This window comes from Aethalodelphis obliquidens, unplaced genomic scaffold, assembly GCF_003676395.1.
Source record: "Aethalodelphis obliquidens isolate GAN/ISIS:26980383/991018 unplaced genomic scaffold, ASM367639v1 scaffold2, whole genome shotgun sequence".
NCBI classification, from domain to species: Eukaryota; Metazoa; Chordata; class Mammalia; order Artiodactyla; family Delphinidae; genus Aethalodelphis; species Aethalodelphis obliquidens.
Genome location: NW_020837946.1, coordinates 11,493,556 through 11,515,449, shown reverse-complemented (window position 1 = coordinate 11,515,449; position 21,894 = coordinate 11,493,556). Strand labels below are relative to the sequence as shown.

General features: G+C 47.5%; 1 protein-coding gene across 1 annotated transcript in view; it reads right to left on the bottom strand.

The window, feature by feature from the left end:
- Positions 1–500: 500 nt before the first annotated feature.
- The window catches only part of COL4A4 (collagen type IV alpha 4 chain), a 117,909-nt gene continuing 96,515 nt past the window's right edge, over positions 501–21,894 (bottom strand). Inside the window, exons 37-47 of the mRNA XM_027119748.1 lie at positions 19,866–19,937; positions 18,557–18,685; positions 18,351–18,464; positions 17,006–17,161; positions 15,346–15,453; positions 14,284–14,292; positions 11,423–11,548; positions 5,017–5,133; positions 3,210–3,398; positions 1,216–1,502; positions 501–786 (exon numbers count right to left, since the gene is read on the bottom strand). Coding sequence (XP_026975549.1) covers positions 523–786; positions 1,216–1,502; positions 3,210–3,398; positions 5,017–5,133; positions 11,423–11,548; positions 14,284–14,292; positions 15,346–15,453; positions 17,006–17,161; positions 18,351–18,464; positions 18,557–18,685; positions 19,866–19,937 — 1,571 coding nt within the window. The 3' untranslated portion in view covers positions 501–522. The remainder of the gene's footprint in view (positions 787–1,215; positions 1,503–3,209; positions 3,399–5,016; positions 5,134–11,422; positions 11,549–14,283; positions 14,293–15,345; positions 15,454–17,005; positions 17,162–18,350; positions 18,465–18,556; positions 18,686–19,865; positions 19,938–21,894) is intronic.

The window sequence follows — 21,894 nt, the reverse complement described above, 5'->3', positions numbered from 1 at the left end:
TTGTTTAATCTCCGTGGGTCATAGTTTTACAATTAAAGTGCATGGAAAAACAGATTACAGAGGAAATCATTTTGAAACGTAGGAAATCTCTACTTTCTAGTTTCGTTTGTTGGCCTATTTATTTTTTCCTGTAAAATCCATCCAGAAGCCCACTGTATTACAGACTAATTGACTTCAATTGTTTGAGTTGCTATTAACCAATGAATGACGTTTTCAGTAATGTAATTTGTATCATCTATTTGCCTTCCCCTGAATTAGCATACTTTTAAATAAAGCCAGCTAAGAATATCCGGGTTTCATGTAGGTTGGTAGGTCCAAACAAATCCATACGTGTAGCGTTTGCTTAATCTGTCCCAAACGGAGGAAGGGATTACAGTACTGTGGGAACAACCACATCGAAACAGAAGGAACAGCTAAACCAGGAGTCCAAGATGAGCACCACTGAATCTCTTAGCACAGCCTAGGATGCCTTCACCTCCTAGCAAATTTCTCTTGGTGACCTGATGACAAGCGGCGGGTTCTCTAGCTGTGCTTCACACAGACCTGGCACCTGCTAATTTTCTGGCGCTGGGCTTGGCTTTCTTTCAAGGTGTCCGGTGAGGGTGCTGAGGAAAACTGCAAGTCAGGTCTCACAGTTGTCAGCCAGAAGCTATACTCATTTGCAAAAAAGTGGCAAGTTCCCTGACGTCCTTGGCATTCAAGGAACGGTGCAGCTCTGAAATCCTCCAGGCAGCTGCCGGGTGACATGAGGGCCTGGCCGCCTCCTTGGTCCCCAGCGCCTGTGTGCTACCCGGACAACAAGAGAGAATTAGGGCTCAGACATCTGCAGACAACCCCCTACCCATCCAGTGACACGCCGAGGTCTGGGCCTGATTTACATTTTCCCTGAAAATCATCCCAGGAGGGAGAAACTACAATCTGCTGAGGAAAGGAGGCGCGGGAGACGTGAGGGGTGTGCATGCAACAATAAACCACTTTCGCTGAGGGCTGATGCAAACCCATCTTCCAAATTCTACCAAAGTTAGTTTAAAAAAAGAAAACAAAAAAACATGGACAATAAGAAAAAAGAGTGGCCCTGCATCTCCACAGGCTATAGTCTGTGGTGGCCTTCGTGACCCCATGTCCTACTGCCGTCCGGTCTGCACAGGACTCTCAGAATTTCGGTCCAGTCCGGACGGAAGGGGGCTTAGGGACGGCGGGCGCGCAGGGGCTCACCATCAGGAAAGAGTACCCAATCCAGAGGCTCCTCCAGGCCCGCGGACACGGCGGGACAGACTGGTCCTGGCTGTGCACGGCCACGGCTTGCGCGGGGGCCTCGCACACGGCGCAGCGGCTGATGTACGGGCGGATCTCCTCCTCCGAGAGCGGCGTCATAGGCAACGGCGCGGCGCTCGCCAGCCAATAGGACCTGTCGTTCCTCCGGGCGTACTGGCACACTTGGTGGATGTTGCAGTGGGCGAAGGGCAGCGTGCTGAACATGGGGAGGCAGGAGCCCGCCAGGCCTTGGGAGGGAAGGCAGCAGCATGGTGTGCGGGGTGCAGAAGCGGCCTCCCCGACACGGCCCATCTGCGCGCACACGGTCTGGCATCGGGAGGCTCTGGCCAAAGCCTGCTGCTATGGCGGCGAGAGCACGGTGTGCCCCTGACCTCTTGGGCCGCCTCCGCGGTCTCAGGGGCCAGCCCGCATTCCCTCGGCCACTTGTCACTGTCTCGGGAGCCAAGCAGTAGGCCGGGTGCTGGAGGGAGAGGTGAGCACAGCTCTTCCCCGAGAGCTTCAAGAAGCTCCTAGCCCGGCCTGATGGGGGAACGGGAGGGGCAGACGGGCCCTGGGAACACAGCAGCACAAGCCCTGAGAAGTGGAGGCACTGGGGCTTACAAGAAGGATGGCTGGAAAGAGTGACTCTACGCTAGGACCTGAATTATGAAAAAGATCTGGCCGGGTCTGGAGATGGTGGTGACCATTCAAAGGAAAGGCCTATTTATACAGCAGTAAAGAGGGCCAGGGGTAGTAAGGGGGCATGGAGCTCAAAGAACTCAAAGAAATTCACTGGGGGGAAGGTGGCGAGAGCAGGTCTGGGTCTGTCTCAAGGGCATCCCAAGGTAAATCAGACCAGAGGATGCGGGCTCTGTCCACCTTGTTAAGGAGTTTGGATTTTATTCCCAAAGCTCTGCAGAGCGAGGCCATGGTGGCTCTGGTTAGACCAGGGCAGGGGAAGTGACCCATGGTACACATGTAAGTAGCTGCCCCTCTAGGCCTGCACCCTTTCACCACCCTTATGGACTTGGGAGGGGGTGTCACAGCCCAATGAGAGCCGTGACGAGACTCACCTTAACACCAGCTGTCCCTGTGGGCACAGCCCTCCTGCACCCACCACTCCAGCGACCACTATCTCGGGGAGACCACGAGTGCCAGCACCCAGGGGGCGGGGGGACTCAACCCTCGGCTTAAAAATCAGTTCCTGCGGCTCACAAATCCACTATTGAAAACTGACAGATAGCGCCAAGGATAACTCCCTGAATAAAGTGCTGATGTTGTTGCTTAAGGTACAAATTTGCAAACAGTAGATAAATAAGTCCTAGTGATCTAATGCACAGTGGAATGAATATAGACAACAATGTTGTATCCTAATCATCAATTTACTAAGGATTAAATCTTAATTATTCCCACCACAGAAAAGAAGTGATAGTTATGTGATACGAGGGAGGTGGCAACTGTCGATACAGTGGAATCATCTTATGATATATCGGATCAACACTTTTGTACACCTTAAACTTACATCATGTTATATGTCAAATGTATTTCAATTTTAAAAATTGGCGTAGGTTGAGGAGTTGATGCTGGCTAATGCCACACCATATAACCACCAGGGTACCATTTTACATCTAAACTCAGGAACCAACCATATCCTGATCAAATCATTTACACTGAGAAATAAAAATTGCACTTTATATCAGAGTTACCCTTAAGAATTATTTTTTTTAACTAATAATAAGTAGTCAGATAATAATAACTACAGCCAGAATGAGCTGCTTTGGCACCTCTCAGGATCATAGGTTTAACAGAATTAGTTGAGAATTAGCATGGTAGTTGAAAAAGAAAAAAAATCCCGTAGATGACTGATCGTTTAAGATGTTGATGAATCCGTAAAACTAACCCCAAAGTTTTGCTCTTAAGCAATGAATCTGGGTGACCGCGTGCCAGCTACGTACCAAGGTCTTGATTGTGAGCTCTCTCCTGTCCTTCCAGGTATAACAGACTATACCCGGTCCAGAGCCTGGGCATGCCCGCGGGGCAGGTGGGTTCTCCATCTGTCTGACTGTGGAGAACCAGGAGGAAGCCACTGGGGTATACAGGGCCGAACCCTTCGGGCCCAGGATCCCCCACGGGCCCAGGAGGGCCTGGAGGAATAAAGAAACAGAAATAAATAAAGGCCATTTAGCGAGTTCAGTTTAACAAGCATTCTTAACACCACCCCGTCTGCTGCTGTGCTAAGTACTCAGGGAGCAGAGAGGAATGTCCCCCTCACACAACTGCAATGTACACCAGCAACTCATCCAGCAAGGACCTGTTCCAAGCAACTTCTAGCTGCTTGTCTTACATTAGCATAAAAACAGATGAAAATCCCTGGCCTCCTAGAGCTTACGTTTTACTCAAAGAAGAGAAATGACAGTAAGCATAATCGAAAGGTAAATTGTGAAATACTTAATAAGTGATAAGTGCTGAGAAGAAAAGAGCTGGAATGACACACCCCATGTAGGATCTCCCAGACCCCTCCGACTAGACTGGGAACCTGCTCTCTGAAAAGGCGAATCTCAAAGTTAGTCTTTCTGACACCTCCCAGACCTGTCCCATTGTTCTGCCATATCGTCAGTTCCATTCTAAGAAGGACAAGGGCTTGGAATCCATATGTTTGGCTTTGTAGCTCTTCTTTTATAAGGGAGGGAGGCGGAAGGAGGGCCGAATTCTAGAACTCTTTAAGTGGCTGGTGGGAAATGAACGGTTGTACAGAATGTGGGCAGGAGCCTCTCCTTTGGCATCTCTAAAGGGCTGACCCATGGAAGAAGGCCCGTGGCTACTTCTAATTGCCAAAAGCAAAAGGTGAGGTTAGACTCTGAAATCAAACGGTGTTTTAAAAATGTGTTGTTTCTGGAAGACTGGCAGCTCTTCTCATCTATACACCAGAAGTTACAAAGTGGTAGCTCGCGGACTGCATCGTGCTCATGTGTTTTGTTTGACTTACCAAGATCTGATGAGTTAAGATTTCCGGCTAGAAAAGCAGAGTGTAGGGAACGTTGAGCCCGCATTTCTACATGGCAACAATTTCTACAGAGCCGAAGCTGAGCTGCTGCTTTTGGACTGCAGCTTCCATTTTCTTGCAGTGCCCCGTCCTCAGTCCCTCTCCCACCCCTTCACCTGCTTCTCATTAGTAACCCGGTACTGCCAGACAGATACTCTCCAAAGATGAGAGGGTATCTGGGAGTTTTGGGGCCCTAACATATTGCCTAGTGTGTTATCGTTCAAATTTATATTCTGTAGAGTCTTATCTCCTCTCATCCAAGGCCCACTCTCAAATATTTTTCTTAAGGAACAGCCTTGTATTCTATATAAGTTGATTGATGGCTGTATGCTAAGATGAATGAACTCAGAAAACCAGAGGCCAAGTGATTCAGTCAGTTGTAGATGTGAGACCACCCGCGCTGTCCCCAAGATCTTCAGCACAGCCTCTCAGTGGCAGTCACACAGCCAATGCCAGGCTTACCTGGGGAAATGGCAGAGCCTTTTAGGTTAATGTACAGCGTTTTGGGAAAATAATGGACACAGGGCCTTGACCTGTTTTTATGATGGTCGAGTATCAGTTAAAATGTGGAGGACACATCCTGTTCTGTTCTTGTTGCTTTGTCTCCCTAAAGCCTGGTGAGTGGATGTCTAAGGCAAATGCTTAAGAGGCCAGGGGATCTTGTAAACAGTCTTAGATCCACTGTGCCAGGGAAAAGAAGAGAAACCGAAACTCCTTACCTGGTACTCCTGGGCAGCCCGCTTCTCCCATGTCACCTTTGTGTCCCGGAGGCCCAGGGGACCCTGGAAGGCCATCCTCGCCTCTCCTGCCATCCAGCCCGGGCTCTCCTTTGCACCCTGCAGGGAAGTTCACAATGGTGATGATGACAGCACTGTGACACCCACTAGGCTAGGATTTACTGCGTGGATTCCTCGTGTCAGCCCTGGGCCTCCCATTTGGACCAAGCTGCACTGGCTCATTTCATCCCTGCAGCTACCTGAAGTTGGGGTTACACTGTCTCCACTTGGCAGTGGGGGTAACTGAGGCTCTAAGAGAGCAAGTAACTTGATCAATTAAGGCCAATGAATCATTAACGGGCAGAGTCAGGGTCTGAAGCCAGAGCAGCGAGGTGTTGAGTGAGACATTTTCACATTTTCTTCCTAGTCTTGTATGTTTGACCTGGTTGGGTTTTTTGTTGTTGTTGTTGTTTTTAACATTGAACACATCTGGCTTTTGTAATTAAATATTTTCCTTAAGAATAATTTTTTGGAAGCCTGAATGGAGGAATGAATAAAACTTAATAGCATTTAGTTGAGAGTCAGGTTAAATTTTTTTTTTTTTTTTTTTTTGCGGTACGCGGGCCCCTCACTGCTGTGGCCTCTCCCGTTGCGGAGCACAGGCTCCGGAAGTGCAGGCTCAGCGGCCATGGCTCACGGGCCCAGCCGCTCCGCAGCATGCGGGATCCTCCCGGACCGGGGCACGAACCCGTGTCCCCTGCATCGGCAGGCGGACTCCCAACCACTGCGCCACCAGGGAAGCCCAGGGCAGCAATTTTTAACAACAGTTCTTTGTTGAGGGTTACAAGGTGCTACCCCTTTATGTGAATTATCCAGTTCAGTCTTCACAGGAGCCACGTGACGAGGTGCTCCCACATGCCAGGCTACCAGTGGGGAGACGCAGGCTAAGAAAGGCCATGGTGCTGACCACGTGTAGTGAGGAAACAGGCCTGGCAGGCCGAGGGCAGAGGCTGCACCATCCATCTCCAGACCCTGCTTGGTGACCAGGGCTCAGGCGTGTTCCCTGGAGCCTCGGCGGCCAGCCGTCACACTGAGACTCGAGCGGTTCTTTAAGTGTTTGGCTCCTTTTGGCCCACGACATAAGTTCATTAGCCACCATCTCCTTTGGTCTGGGTAGCAGATTTGGTCCCTGCCTGCGGGGGACTTTGCAGCCCTTCCCCTAATTACCTGAATCACGAGTCCCTCAAGGTTTCTGTTCTCTACCTCTATTCTCTCTCCCTCTCTCCCTTTCTCGATCAGTCTTCTCTGTCCATTCCCTCTCTCTGCCACAAATTAGCCTAAAACCAACCATTAAGTCCAAGAGGGCTCACTTCAGTAGCTGCCCCTCTTTTCCACGCCGGGACGTGTTCTTCAAGGCAGCGGGGGCCACCTGAGGATGTGGCATAGGGCCTGCCGTACTCAGGGGACCAGACATCTCACTCGACTCCGCTCTCACACAGGCACCCTTAAAGCCATCTGAAGTGCACGCCCCCCAAATGTCACTGCCTTTACATTTTGTCCTAACATCGCCTGCCAGAGTGGCCCCCACAAACCTCCTCTTTTCATCCCACATCCAGCAGCCACCACCCCCCGACACCCGACGCTGGTCGCACTACGTTCAGCGTGGGCGTCGGGGGCGCTCCTGGCTTTCGGGGTGCTGTGATGTCACTCTGTCTCCTCTTGGATCATAAACAAATTCTCCTGGAACGTCCTGCAGTGCCTGGACTACGTTCTTCCGTGGTCACCATTCAGTAAGTGAGAAAGGAAACCTCTCCTCCCCATGGAGGGGAGGGACGCCCTCCCCTAACTGGGCAGAAGCCTCTTCCTGGATGGCGCTGCGGTACGCGAGTTGGTGCATCTCTTTCCACCAGCTTCGAAGAGAATATCCGTTACCTCGGAAGGAACCTAAGGCCTCATGGTGAGCTCAGAGCACTCTTTTCTCTCCCACCCAACGAGGTGATTCCAACACGTGGCTACTGTGCGATCCTGGAAAGGGCTGCCCAGGGCTAATGAGACAGTGAAGCAATGGGCGTATCACAGACAAGGCAGCAGACATTCCTTCCCAAGTATGGACATGCGACGAGCTCACCGCCCCGTCTGGAAAAGAGTTCCCTGCCAGATGTTACAATAGAGGCTTTGCTCCCTTTAGGGGAAGACAAAGGGAAATTGTCAGCAGATGACATTTCTGAGAGTCAGGAAGGAAGGCTTTTGTTAACTCGAGTTGTGTACCCAGAGCTTTCTACTTGGAACTTGTTTTACAGAACAGACCTACATCTAAAAGCCCAGCAATGTTGGATGGAGTCCCTCCTCTGAGAGAGTCACGTGTTGACTAGAAGATAAACACTCCCAACAGGATGTTGGGAAGTCCATTAGGCAGTGACAGTTCAAACCAGAATGGAAACCACTTTTGCGTTCATCACAGGAAGTCTCAGCCTTTGAGGGCCACCCAGGAAGGAAAAGTTGTAGATCAAAGAGATGTGTGGGGCTTCCCTGGTGGTGCAGTGGTTGAGAGTCCGCCTGCCGATGCAGGGGACGCGGGTTCATGCCCCGGTCCGGGAAGATCCCACATGCCGCAGAGCGGCTGGGCCCATAAGCCATGGCCGCTGAGCCTGCACGTCCTGAGCCTGTGCTCCACAGCGGGAGAGGCCACAGCAGTGAGAGGCCCGCGTACCGCAAAAAAAAAAAAAGAGATGTGTGAGTAGAGAAGCATTAGACCTTCTGTGATCGAGAGCTCTTAACAGACTCAAGTTTTACTTAGTGTGGCCATTACCCGCTCATACTGGGTAGCAAACAGCCAGAACTTCGTTTTTCTCTATGTAGGTTTCAGCGGCAGCCCTTGGATACAAAATCAGCTTAGCAATGAAAGAGGTGTTGAGGGAAAACAGGAAGAAAACCACAATGTCATTTTAAGCGAAGGTGGTACTTTGCAGGGGCAGCTGATCCTTCACAACCAACCTTGGGGTGGTCTTTACAGCCCCACACACCCTGCTGAAAGAATCGCCTTCAGAAAAGGACAGATGACGCAAGTCCATCACGGCTGGGCCACTTTAGACCCTTAGAATATACCTGTCACTTTGCAGTAACTGGATAGCACGGCCAATGCATCTAGGGTGGCCAGTGGGAGCAGACAGGGAGAGGGGACCAGGGAATACATTGCTGGCAAAGAGGGTTCTTTACAACAGGAGCTGGGTTGGGGGCTGTATCAGAGAAGAGGGGGCCCCATAGAAAGCAGTGGGTTGGGAATGGGTACACAGCAGGGCCAAAAGGAGCTCCAGGGAAGCTGGACCACAGAGCAGTGCAGCCCACACTGTTAGACGGCTGGGGAAAGTGGGTGATGCTTGCCGGGAAGGACTGTGCACTTTTTTTTTAACATAACAATCACATTCTGTGGCACAACGGTGGCCTCGGGGTGTCCCCACTGTCAGCAGGCAGGGTCAGTGACGTCAGTAAGAAGAGGGCACGGGAAGCCAGAGACGGCCGTTCTGTGGCCACCTGCGGCTGGATAAGCCCATCCGACCCCAAGTCAGGAGGAATTCGAGATGACAGGTGATCACACCTGGACCACAGAGACAGTCAGCCCTCTTTCAGAAGCTCACAATCTATGCAGAGAGAATCTTTTATGTGCCCAAGATAACTACTAAGTTAAAGTGTGCAGAATTTGCCCATTTGATTTTTTTCTTTGTCACTTTCTTCGGTTATTTTCCAAAGCCACCACAGTAGATGAACCCAACTACCTATCTGGTCTCTAATGATATTGGGGTGAAGCAATGGGTCTCAGCCCTGGCTGCCTGCTACAGTCATCCGGGCAGCTTTCTCAAAACACTGATGCTCGGGCCCTGTCTCCCTCTGAGTTTTGCTGGTCTGGGATGAGCCCTGGACATCAATATTTTTTCAAGCCCCTCCAGGTGACTTTAACCTAGAGCTAGGACTGAGTCACTCAAGAAGGCATCACCCTTAGCTGACTCTTTTGAGGACAGCATTCATATAATATAGTTAGGGTTTCTCAAACTTGAATGTATATACAGATATTCCGGGGATCTTGTTAAAATGCAGATTCTAATTAGGTGGGTCTGGGGGGTGGCCTCAGTTGCCACTGGTCCTCAGACCACACTTTGAGCAGCGAAGATGTAGCCAGTTCTCAGTTTCTGGATTATTAGGCCAACCTGCCCCAACTGCGCTCCTGCCATCTCCCTGTTGGACAATTCTGGTTCCTCAAAGTCCAATCTCTCCTTACAAGCTCTGCTCAAATGCCAGCTCTTGCTGGGGTCTTAAGAGTCCCGCAATCCTCCAGGCTGGAATTACCTCTCCCCATCCCGTTTTCCTAATGCCTTTTGCTTGAAACTCCTTCAAAACACGAATTATAATTTCCCATTATTTAGAATTACTTATGATCTGCCAGCTATGTCTACCATGAGGCTGTGAGACCCACATCTCATTCACATCTGTATTGCCCACAACACCTAGTACTGCATTTTATAAAGAGTAGAGGGGTACTTCCCTGGTGGCGCAGTGCTTAAGAATCCGCCTGCCAGTGCAGGGGTACATGGTTCGAGCCCTGGCCTGGGAAGATACCACATGCCGCAGAGCAACTAAGCCTGTGCACCACAACTACTGAGCCTGCGCTCTAGAGCCCGCGAGCCACAAATACTGAGCCCACGTGCCACAACTACTGAAGCCCGCGCGCCTAGAGCCCGTGCTCCACAACAAGAGGAGCCACTGCAATGTGAAGCCCGTGCACCACAATGAAGAGTAGCCCCCGCGCTCTGCAACTAGAGAAAGCCCCCGCGCAGCAACGAAGACCCAACACAGCCAAAAATAAATAAATATAAAAAAAAAAAAGAGTAGAGGGGGTCTGGAAGTATTCTCTGAAATGAATTTGCAGAAACCCATTACAGGCCACATCTTCTACTTGAAAGTTAATTTTTTAAAGGGGGGATGGGACCAGCCCTCAATATTGCAGATATATACACAACAAGGCAGCTTGGTTTTAAAATAAGGTTGAGTGATGAGTTTATTGACTGACTAAGGGTTTATTCATGCAAAGAGTGCCAAAAAAAAAAAAAAAGTAACTACTCTCAATTCCCAGCGCCCGTGGGCCGTTAAAGGAAGTTGCTCCCATCCACACTCAATTAACTGACTGCACAAACACAGATGCAATGCAGCAAACACAAACAACAGAACCCCATACTAACATAAACAAGGCTCCAGAGCTGTTCGGGACGCTACCCAAGAACTACACAGACTCCAGCGGACTGGGACATCTCTTGGGTCCTTAGCTACTTGAGTTTGGGGAAACACAAGGAAAAACAGGTGGTGCAAAATTCGGTTTTACTTCCAATTTCTTTGGCCCTGAACCAAAAGGAGCCAGAGCCACAGCTGGGCAGTGGGAAAGCCAGGAAGAGGAACGGTTTCATGCCTCTTAGGCTAATTTGCACATTTGTTTCTAGAATTTGGTATCTAGAACCACAGGCACTGCCACTGGTCTAAAAAGATAAGTTATCTCTAGATGACCAGCCTAAACCCTCTAATCTCTTTGTAAGTTACCCAATGAGATGGGGATATATGAAGAGAAAATAAACCATTGGGAGGGCACCTTTTAAAGGAATGGTTTGGTTTAAATACTTAAATAAGAATCCTGCCACCCTGACAATGACTGAGCAATGCTCAGATTCGTTAGATGAATGACGCGATCTTTGCCATAATTTATCGTGACCCTCCCCCTCTTCCCTTTTCCTCTTCCAAGTGATACACCTCCTTCTCCCTTCCTGTAGGCTGTTCTGCTCCACTGGGTCCCAATTCAATTGGTTTTAATTCAAGGTCAAATCAACACCTAATAATGACTACTCACAGAGCATCTACTCTGTGGTGCTAAGAGGTTTCAAAACCTCATGCCCGGGCTTCCCTGGTGGCGCGGTGGTTGAGAATCCGCCTACCGATGCAGGGGACACGGGTTCGTGCCCCGGTCTGGGAAGATCCCCCGTGCCGCGGAGCGGCTGGGCCCGTGAGCCATGGCCGCTGAGCCTGCGCGTCTGGAGCCTGTGCTCCGCAACGCGAGAGGCCACAACAGTGAGAGGCCCGTGTACCGCAAAAAAAAAAAAAACAAACAAATACCTCATGCCCAAAAGCTGCCCACAAGTAAAAGATTAAAGTAGGCGTTCCTCATCACAACAGAAGGGATGTGTCGATCCTGTTACTACATGATTAAACCTTTGGACAGATGCAGAGAAGATGTTTAAGGGGAAGGAGGTTTCCACTGCTTCATCCCCACTAGTTGTTGCGGCTCCATACCAAAAGCTGCGTAGCAAACACCCAGATTTTCATTTCAGCAACCTATGCTGCCAGTAACAAACAACCAGTGTGAGGTTCGTACCTGGTCCTGGGGGGCCTCTCATTCCGGGGAGCCCCATGGTTCCTTCTGGTCCTCTTGGGCCTGGTACCCCAGGAAGCCCCGGGATTCGGGGGCAAGCATCCACGTCTGCAGGGGGCCCAGGTTCACCTGCAATTAGAATCACCACCTGTGTGAGGGATTCAAATGCTTATGAACCAGGTCCTTCTGCCGTCTCGAGCTGGATGGGCTTCTGACACTACGCTGAAACGTTATCGAGCATCTTCAAGCATCCAGTGTCAGCTCTGTGAAGATGGGGCTTTGTCTTGGTCACTGTGAAAACTTCTAGAATGCTTTCTGTTAATGACTGAATGCCTGAATGAGTGAGTGAATGGGATCTCAGAGAAAGCAAAAGAAGTATGAAATAGTGAAAATGGGCCATGACAGCGATCACGTGGTGACCTTCACAGGATTCGCAATCTTTGGGCCATTTCTTACCAGGAGCTGGCCACAGGTGGCATGGGGAGAGGTCCTGGTGTGTTCCTCATACTCAGCTTAACATCACCCTAATTCATCAGTCTACACTGCAGCCACCTGGGTTTCCAGAGTGTCTGCTACTCAAGGGGACAATTTCAGGACTGCTAGAGGCACTGAGGCAGTGACTTTCAACCTTGAGTGCACGTTGGAATTATCCAGGCGAGTTATAAAAATACTGATTTCTGGGTCCCACTCCAGAAATACTGGTCTCATTGGTATAGGATGTGGCCCGGGCAGTGCCCTCAAGCTTGACTTTACAGTAATCCCATCTGCAGAGCTTTTCAAAGATACCGCTGCCAGCATCCCATCTAGATAATTAAAAAGGAATCTCTGGGGGTGGAACCCAGGCATTACTAATTTTTTAAACTCCCCAGATGATTCCAATATTAGCCAGGGCTAAGAAGCACCACCGGAACGCTGCAGTTCTGACATTAGCACATCACAATCACCTGTCAGCCTTGTTAGAGCCCAGAGTTTCTGAGTCAGTAGGTCTGGAGGTGCAGGGCAACATTTTACATATCTAACATGTGCCCAGGTAAAGCTAATGGTGCTGACGTGGGGAATCTCATTTAGAAAACCACTGCCCTAAAGGTTTAATATGTTTTTTCTTCTTGGGCACATTCACAGCTCTAAAAACTGTGTTTTGGTTTTTTTTTTGCTAAATCTTCATTCAGTCACCCTGCAAACATTCCACAAGGAAAAAGAAATAATGACACTAAGCCACAATGCTAACAGCTAACACTTACTGGATGCGTCATCACGCATCAGACCTCGTGCTAAGTGCTTTATGAGTGAATGTTCCCACCCAGCCTGTGTGTGTGTGCTGCTGTCATTAGAAGGTTACAGGGAAGAAAAGTCAGGCTCAGGTAAATAAGCAACATACCTAAGGTCACGAAGCTACTAAGTGGCACAGTCTAGATAAAAATCCAAGACATCCTGGCTCCAAAACTGCCCTCTTCACCCGCACCCCATGATGCCTTCCCTGAGAACTCTGAACACCTACGTGGTGAATTCTAAGAAGTGCAACATATTGTAAAACACATCACTGATTACTTATGGTTTTCTTAAAATTCATACAAATGTGCAAAATAATTTTAAGGACAGTGATAAAGCAGTGAGAAAATCCTAGAAAACCTGGCCACAATGACAACGTAGTCTGCACGGTACTTACTCTGCCTGTGGAAAAATGAACTTGAACCCTATAAGCTGTTTGGAATTTAACCTCCTCGAAAATATTGTGTGAAACCACAAGTGACACCAAGTTAGAGACCTTTTCACAGTACATACAGTTTAATGTAAAGCTTGGCTTTTTCGCTCTGAGGGACTTGAGAGAGATGCATGTAGGTATTTCCTACTTTCCCTGGATAATCTGGTGCATTATGGTGGGAATTCACCAGTGAGGGTAGAGGGGAGGAAGCAGGTTAGTGGAGGATGGGCAGGCATTTGGCTGGTACTTCACATTTAGGATGTTGATGTTATATTCCAGTGAGTTTACATATACAGTCAGAGAGACACTAAAAGGACTGAAGTGAAACTCATTAAATATACAATAGAAATTTAAAAATATAAACATTTAAAATAGCAGGATTTCTTAAACTTCTGATTTTGCATTTCTTTACTTTTTGACAAACCAGAAGCTGAAAGAAAGGGGCCGAGGTATCTCTTGTAAGGGCCCTAAAGATAATAAATGGTGTCTGTATTCAGGGCAACGTTCCTTAGGGTTAATAACAGAGGCCTGGAAAGAAGAAATGCACACTTTCACGATTTTTCTTTTCTTCTTTTGAGAAACTCTTTTTATTCTCTTTAAAAATGCCAGACACAAAATCATATGTTGCTTTCGCGTTGTGGAGGATTGAGTGAACACTTAGTTGAAAAGAATAATGGCATTTTCATTTTAACACACAAAGAAACTTGCTCCTTGACAGTGGACTTTGGGTGTGATGGGAAAGGCTCGTCACAGCCCCTTACTGGGTAGTAAGGACCCAGCTTTTCACGTTGTTGATGCTACTTATTTTAGGGACGTTCTCTGTATTTATATTGTAGAATTTAGAAAGGAAACCTGCGTTGGTATGTACTGTACCTTTCACAGAGAAAGCACTCATACTCTGTGCCTGAATTGAAATTCTATAAGCTGAGTCTCTACGCCGCCTTGACAACCTGTAATGAGGCTCAGCATTGGGGCACTCTAATATGGGGTTACCATATCTGTAACGAGGAAGCAAAGGCATTAAAACCTAATATAATTACAGCACCCCATCTAAAAAATGCAACGAAGTTGCACTCACACATACAGCGAAAAAGGCAAGTACGGAAATGACTGCAAATGAGATTTAGAGGAAATGATTCATCTTATACCAATGCTTACTTACCTCTGGAACCTGGAGAGATCCAAAGCCCAAACAATGAGGCCACACAACGATTTTCATACGGCAGAAAGAGATTATAAATGTGTGAATTAGGACAAAAGTGAAATGACAAGTAGAATGACAGCATCTTATTTACATAAAAAGTCCACATCAGTGTTACTGACAAGAACATCTATGATTAATGGAGTTTTCATATCTAGAAAGTCCTGAAGTGAAACTCCCTTGCACAATATAAAATTCGAGTTGAATTCTTACGGCAAATATGCCCCAATTTAATGTATGTAGAAATTCCGTCCATTCGAAGGCTTCTGAAAATTCCATATTAATTTGCCAAGTTTTGTAGATTATGCACAGAAAGGAAGTAAGAGGTGAATCACAGTATAAGTTCTTTATCATGCTGTTCTGTGATCCATCATAAAGCAGGGCAGTGTACTCATTCTTTGGACTAGAGCGCTCATTTACGAGACTGCAAGATATTCTGAACTGACACCATACTGTCATCGTATTGATTTAGGATCTTCAAAGGTATTACTTCTGCCAATCTCAAATACACGTCTGTTTGCCCTTCCAACCTTTTCATTGCTTATTTTGACTCTCTGATGAAAACCTGTTGTCTACAGAGCTTACATCGAATAGCCTTTCATCTTCATAGCAACTAATGTACTTTACAGGAAAAGTTTAATAAAACATCTAGGAGAATCGATAGGAGGGAATTTGGGGGCAGGAATTGACTATACAGTCTTCACATACGATAATCAAATCAGTCTTTGCCTCCTGTGTGAGGGAACACAGATTTATGGATATTTACCTTAGAAATAGTACATGTAAAATCAACTCCTAACTTTCAAACTTACTTGCTTTGATAATAAATAAGTTTAACAAACCTGAGACTTTGTAGTGCAGCCTGAGATAAACATAATCTTTATCAGAAAAAGCTTAACTTATTAGAATTTACTGGTAATTTCAGGATAATTACCTTCTGAAAGATGACCCTCATCGTAAATATTTCAACAAAACACTGTATGGAGGCTGCTGGGTGGAGATGACTAGGCATTAGAAGCTTACCTGGAGGACCCAAGGGCCCCTGTCTGCCTGGAGGTCCAGGTAAACCCTTCTCTCCAGGTGGCCCAGGAGTTCCAGGTGGCCCCTGCAGCCCCGGGAATCCCATTGGTCCTAAAACAAACACATGAAAAGGAGGGCACTAGAAGGAAGCAATATAAAGATGGTGACAGCTCAATGGACTGAATTCAGAGGTTCGCTCCAGCAAAATGCAGGGCGACGCCAGCCTTAGAGTGCAGAACAGACCCCAACTTTCTTCTGCCAGGTGGAGAAGAGCTGCCTCTGTCTGAAGGAAACATAACTATCCATCAACCGGACTAAGGAATAGTGTTCCATGACCAAGACAAAACTAATTAGAATGAAGAGCCCAGTCATCTTGAACTTTCTCTGGAGACAGTCAAAGGACCGCGATGGAAAGGAAAAATAAGGAAAGATGCTCCACTGTCTGGAGACCACCAACCCTGAGTTCCCACCCGCTCTTCCTCACTCTCTCAGTTTCAGCCACACCAGCCACTCAGTGCCTCGCATATACCGTTCCTTCCCCCGTCCAGCAAGTGCTCCTCATTCTGCAGCGTGCAGATCACGCCAGGGAAGCCCTCCCTGGAATCCCAACCCAAGTCCACTTGCTTTTTTTTTTTTGCGGTACGCGGGTCTCTCACTGTTGTGGCCTCTCCCGTTGCGGAGCACAGGCTCCGGACGCGCAGGCTCAGCGGCCATGGCTCACGGGCCCAGCCGTTCCGCGGCACGTGGGATCTTCCCGGACCGGGGCACAAACCCATGTCCCCTGCATCGGCAGGCGGACTCTCAACCACCGCGCCACCAGGGAAGCCCAACATTTGCTTCTCTGGTATCAAGCTTCCTTATTTATGACATAAGGGAGGTAAAATGGATAAGCTTTATTGGTGTCTTCTCAACAAAATGTCCTATGAACCTCATAATTCTCTAAAATTCTCGTAACCAAAAACTAAGGTCCCCGAACATTAGCAGTTAGGTAAAAATTAGTTAAAATAAATATTTTAGCCTTAAATACTGGGGGAATTCAGTAATGGAGACTCTTTTGTGATTATAAAAAGACAAAGTCAGCAGTCTAAAACTGAACTGTCCAATACAGAAGCCACTAACCACATGCGGCTACTGAACACTTGAAACTGGCAAGTCCAAGCTGTGTTGTGCTGTAAGTGTGAAATACACACCAGATTTCAGCAGCAGAAAGGAGTGTCTATTTGGGACAAGAACCAGGTTTGTACAGCCAGACCTAGTTATCCCTTTGAGAACTCATATCGATTTTATGTTAAAATAATATTTGAATATATTATGTTAAATAAAATAAAGTATGAAAATTTCTTTTGTTTTTTACTTTGAAAATGTGGCTACTATATCTTTTAATTACATACGTAGCTTGCATTCAATTTCTATTGTTTAGTTCTTGTCTAGAAGATTATCAAGTATGTTATTAGGGGCTAAAGATGAACTTGTGTTTCTTCTTCTTACTTGTCCAACTATTACCCAAATTTTAGGACTCTGGGAAAGTCAGGACATTTTGGAAATGTAGTCACTATTTCCACAGGAAATGAGAAATACCTCATAGTGGTGCATACCCCAGACCCTTAAGGGCTAAATAATGAAAGTCATCCAGTACTACTTAAAGAACTACTTGCATTCATACCTTTCTGGCCATCTTTTCCATCACATCCTGGGAAGCCTTTGCGTCCTGGAGGGCCTGGTGGGCCTGGGGGACCTGGAGGCCCCGGCAGACCACAGTCACCTGGTTCACCTTTCAGAAGTTCAACCCTCCCAGGGGGCCCTGGAGGCCCAGGTATTCCTGACCACAGAGAGTAGGCAAAAAGATTCTTTCAGTCAAATGTGCATGCTGGCTGCCTGCGAGCTTCTTAAGGAAAGGAATTTAATGGCTTACAAGCAAGGGATGCAAGGAATTAGAATAACTAAGTCAGTAGTATCAGAGGTGAAACAGTCTGTCTAATACTGGAGCCCAAGTTGAGAAATGGTGTGAATAGTCTGTTAGTAACTGTTAAAATGAGCTAAGCAAAGCCTTCCTTCCTTTCAGAGCCACTCCTTTTGGCAGTATCAGTTTATGATTTTGTCTTGCATTGCCATCCTGCTGCTTTCACGCGATGGATGGATGGGTAAATGGATAGATGGGTAGATGAATGTATGGGTAGATGGATGGGTGGACAGAGAGAGAGATAATAGGCTTTTAAGAAAATCTGGCTGATGAAAAAGGAATATCCGCTCAATTAAATTTAAAATCCTATTTGAAAACCAGAGTCTACACATGGGAATTGAGCCCAAATTCAATTCCTACTTAGCTTCTAAACTTCTCAGCACATTTTTGAGCATTTTTATTTTTCTCAGTGTAAGAGAGAACTATATATTTTATCCTACCCTTACTAAAATGCTGAAGATTTTAAGGTTTCTGTCTCTCTGGAAGAGTTCTGTGAGCTAGCAGGAATGTGATCGCCTGCCAGTTGGCAAAAAATTGCACTGAGCCACACTCTTTTTCCAACCCCCTGACCATCTCTGGTCCAGTCTTACTTTGTTAAATATTGACTGGCTAGAGTCTGTCCCAGTGAAGTGACGCGAGGAACAACACGTAATGTTAGCAGCACATGAGGAGACTGTTCCTGTGTGTGAGTCAGGCCTGGGTCCTGTCACCCTGGGCCAGAAGCAGTGCTCTCTGTGTGGACACTGAGACCCACGTGATGGCCTCCTGCTTGCCACTTCTGCACCCTCACGCTCAGCATCGAGCCGACAACGGGAAAGGCTTGCTCTGAGTCAGAGGTGGTCCGATGGAGTTGAAACAGAAGTGTGAGGGGCCTAAGCACCGGTCCTGGGAGCCCGCCACTGCCCACACTCCCCCCGTTTCCATCTGCCAAATCGATGGGGCTGCTAAGGGGTTTCTACTCGGCCACTCTCTGCTCCTCCATCCCTACAGAGCTGGCAGCATCTAAGGAAAGGGGCATCACCATCCTTTGCCATGATTCTTCTCATACCTCTTGGACCATTGGGGCCAGGAGGTCCCTGATCTCCAGGCAGACCCGGGTCCGGAATGTCACCCTTAAGAGCTCTTCCTGGGGCACCTGCAGGACCAGGCGGTCCAGGTCTCCCTGAGAAGGGACATGTTCAGTTGTTAGTCTCATTACATTTGGAAGGCTTGGATTTAGTTACTGAGAGAAGGGAAAAGCATGCTGCTTCTTACCTGGGGGACCTGGGGGACCTTTGTCTCCGAAAAGTCCTGGAGGAGAAATTCCTGGGCTCCCGGGGTCTCCTGTCTCGCCTTTTGGCCCGGGCATTCCCACTGGACCAGGTGGGCCCATTTTATGGGAACCTTAACGAGGAAAACAGCATTAGCACTGCATCTTCTCCTGGTGTGTCCCTGCTGTGGGGCCTGCTTCCAAAGGAACTGCTTCCAAATAGTCATGTGACAGGGATGCCGCCGGCCCTGCTGAGGCTCAACACTGGCTGTAACGGTGACCCAGATGGCCGCACACCCTTCCTGGGTCGCCGTCTCCTGTCTTATGACCCGTCACACTTGTCCAGCATAGCTTTGATTTATTTTACGGTTATTTCCCAGATTTAAAAACACAACAGCTTACTGACAATACTGACCCTTCAACCTCTACAGTGGAAAGAGTGAAACGAATGAGATCCGACGATGAGTGACTGTCAATAAACTGGCTTGAAATTTAAGGTGGAAACCGGCAAATAAAGAGAAGGAATGTGCAGTTTCACGCTGACAAGGCAGAACTTCACTGGTTTCTTGGAGAGGCCACACGTTTTACCAGACTATTTGGAAGAGCTGCTAACTGAATCCTAAGTGAGGTAAATTACTTCTTGACCTTCCAAACCGTATCAAGGTTTTGTCCCTCCTCAACAACAGATTCAAACCACGCAGCACAGCAATCCAATCCTTTTCCAACAGCCCCCCAAATCTGCATGTCTGATTCCAGCTACCTTGTCTGATTGCGAGCTCTTTTCCTGAGAAACTAATGCAACCAATGTGCACTCTATCCAAATAATGGAACGAGCTAAGATCTTGATGATTAGCCTATTTGTGGTATCAAAAATAACAGCAATTTGTTCAGGTAATTTGTTTTAGCAGCAGGCTATTGAAGGATGCTAGAAGTACTGATTAGACCCACGTGGTTGTACTTGGCACGACTATACATAAAACAAAACAATACCCCCAAATCCCGACTATTTATTGGTTGTTCGTAACATTTTGGAAGCTAGCTCCACCTAAGCGATTATTCAGAGTATTTTTAATAGACAGTCACAAGCAGTATCAACAAAAGGCACTGTTAACCAACCATTCCTGCTTAAATTGGGTTTTCTCAAGTATCTTTTTTATATGTCATCACCAGCACTAAAAACAGTTCCAACATTGTGAATCTGAGCTAAACCACTGTCCTAGTTTCGCATCCGAATTTTGTGAAGGGAGGAAATACCAGCGGACTCTCGTGGTCCCCTGCCTGCTGTTCAGCCTCTTGCAAAGGGTTTTCTCTTACCTGAAGCGCCTTTGCTGCCCTTCTGACCCTTTAAACCGTGCAAGCCGTTCAGGCCCGGTGACCCGGAGGGACCTGAAACACATCACAGGTCTGTGACACAAAGTACACAAGGTACATCCTCTGGCTGTACTTTGCAGGCACAGTCCAGGGGAGGGTTAGCTGACGGGGACCCACAGATTCTCCAGGCAGGAACCAGGAGACCTCACCTTCCGAACATCACTATCAAAGCAGAATCCATGCCAGTGGTCATCACTAAATACGTTCATTTGATGGATGTTTTCTGTTAAGACGGCTTAACACATACTTTTCTTATATATATATATATATATATATATATATATATATTCTTTTTTATATTCTTTTCCATTCTGGTTTATCAGAGGATGTTGAGTATAGTTCCCTGTGCTATACAGTAGGACCTTGTGGTTTATCCATTCGCTATATAATAGCTTACATCTGCTCACCCCAAACTCCGAGCTCCCACGCCGTCCCTCAGCCGGGCATATATCCTATCACATAACTAGCTGTGGTTGTAACACAGTGCTGTTGGTTTATGACCGTATCCTGAACCTCTCGCTCTCTCTTTCTTTCTCTCTTTCTAATCAGATAGACTCTAGAGTTACTGAATCTTGGTATAGGAAATGACCTCCAATTTTACAACAGTAAAATGATCCTAGGGCTTCCCTGGTGGCGCAGTGGTTGAGAGTCCGCCTGCCGACGCAGGGGACGTGGCTTCGTGCCCCGGTCCGGGAAGATCCCACATGCCGCGGAGCGGCTGGGCCCGTGAGCCATGGCCGCTGAGCCTATGCGTCCGGAGCCTGTGCTCCGCAACGGGAGAGGCCACAACAGTGAGAGGCCCGCGTACCGCAAAAAAAAAAAAAAAAAAAAAAAAAAGATCCTAGACAAGGAAAGGGATTGGCTGGGAGCAAACGCCCTCTTCCTTCCTCCCAGGCCCAGGATCTTCCCACACTCCACGGTCTGCAGATCCTTGTTTCTTCAGAATCTATCTGGATAAAGGTAGTAAGACAGTTAAGGACAGGTGGGGACGGTGGCACACTGGGGAATACACACCCTACTGGTTTTTTTGAGCACTGTGTTACTCAGAAAGAACAGGCCTGCAGGTCAGGTGTGCCTGCAGCTGTTCCTCTGCCACCCCTTCTTCCAAAGAGAACCACTCTGATGCCTCTTGGCAACTAGTAAATTTATTTCACGATGATCATGCAAACTCCATTCTCTGTAATTAGACAGGATCTCGCTGATGCCTGCATCTTCTTCCAGAACCTTCTGTCAGGTGTCAATAGAGTTCTCTAAGGAGCCATCTACTAATCTGACTTTACATAAGTTGTCACTGAAAGCCGAACACCTATAAATCTATAGATTGATAAATATATAGGTATTTGTATCTATATTTATATGATAATACGTATAGCATATACATAATACGTTATATATATTTGCCATATATAAATATATAGATTTGTAGGAAGCAAGTAAAGGGAAGGGTGGGGGGAAGAGGCAGATAACTAACAGACATAGAACATCTCCTAGCTGCTGCGCTTCTGCCAAGTGCTGCACCCACGTCCCACTGACTGATGGGGAGAAAGAATCTTCTCCTCAGCCCCTGGCCAAGCCTGGTAGCCTTCCTATTTCATTAATGCATCTTCCAACCAGAAACTTTTCTTTCTCATCTGAGGCTAAAAGCCCCTCAGAACACAGCCAGCCATTCATTCAGTTAAGGGTCCCAGCCCTCGAATTTGTGATAATCACACCCTCAGCTTATGACGAACACAGAGAAGTACCCCTCATCTACCCCCATGACACCTGTGTAGAGCTCCCTCAATGCCCTTCTGCCAGGCCCATCCTACTCTGTACAACAATCCTGTCTGTGGTGGCTGGTTTACTTTGGATGAATTAACTGAGTGTGAGATCAGGTCTTATTAGTTGTTCTATCCCGCCACTTAGCATATCTCCTGACACACAGTAGGTGCTCAATAAATGTTTGTCGAATGAATGAGTGAATGAATGAATC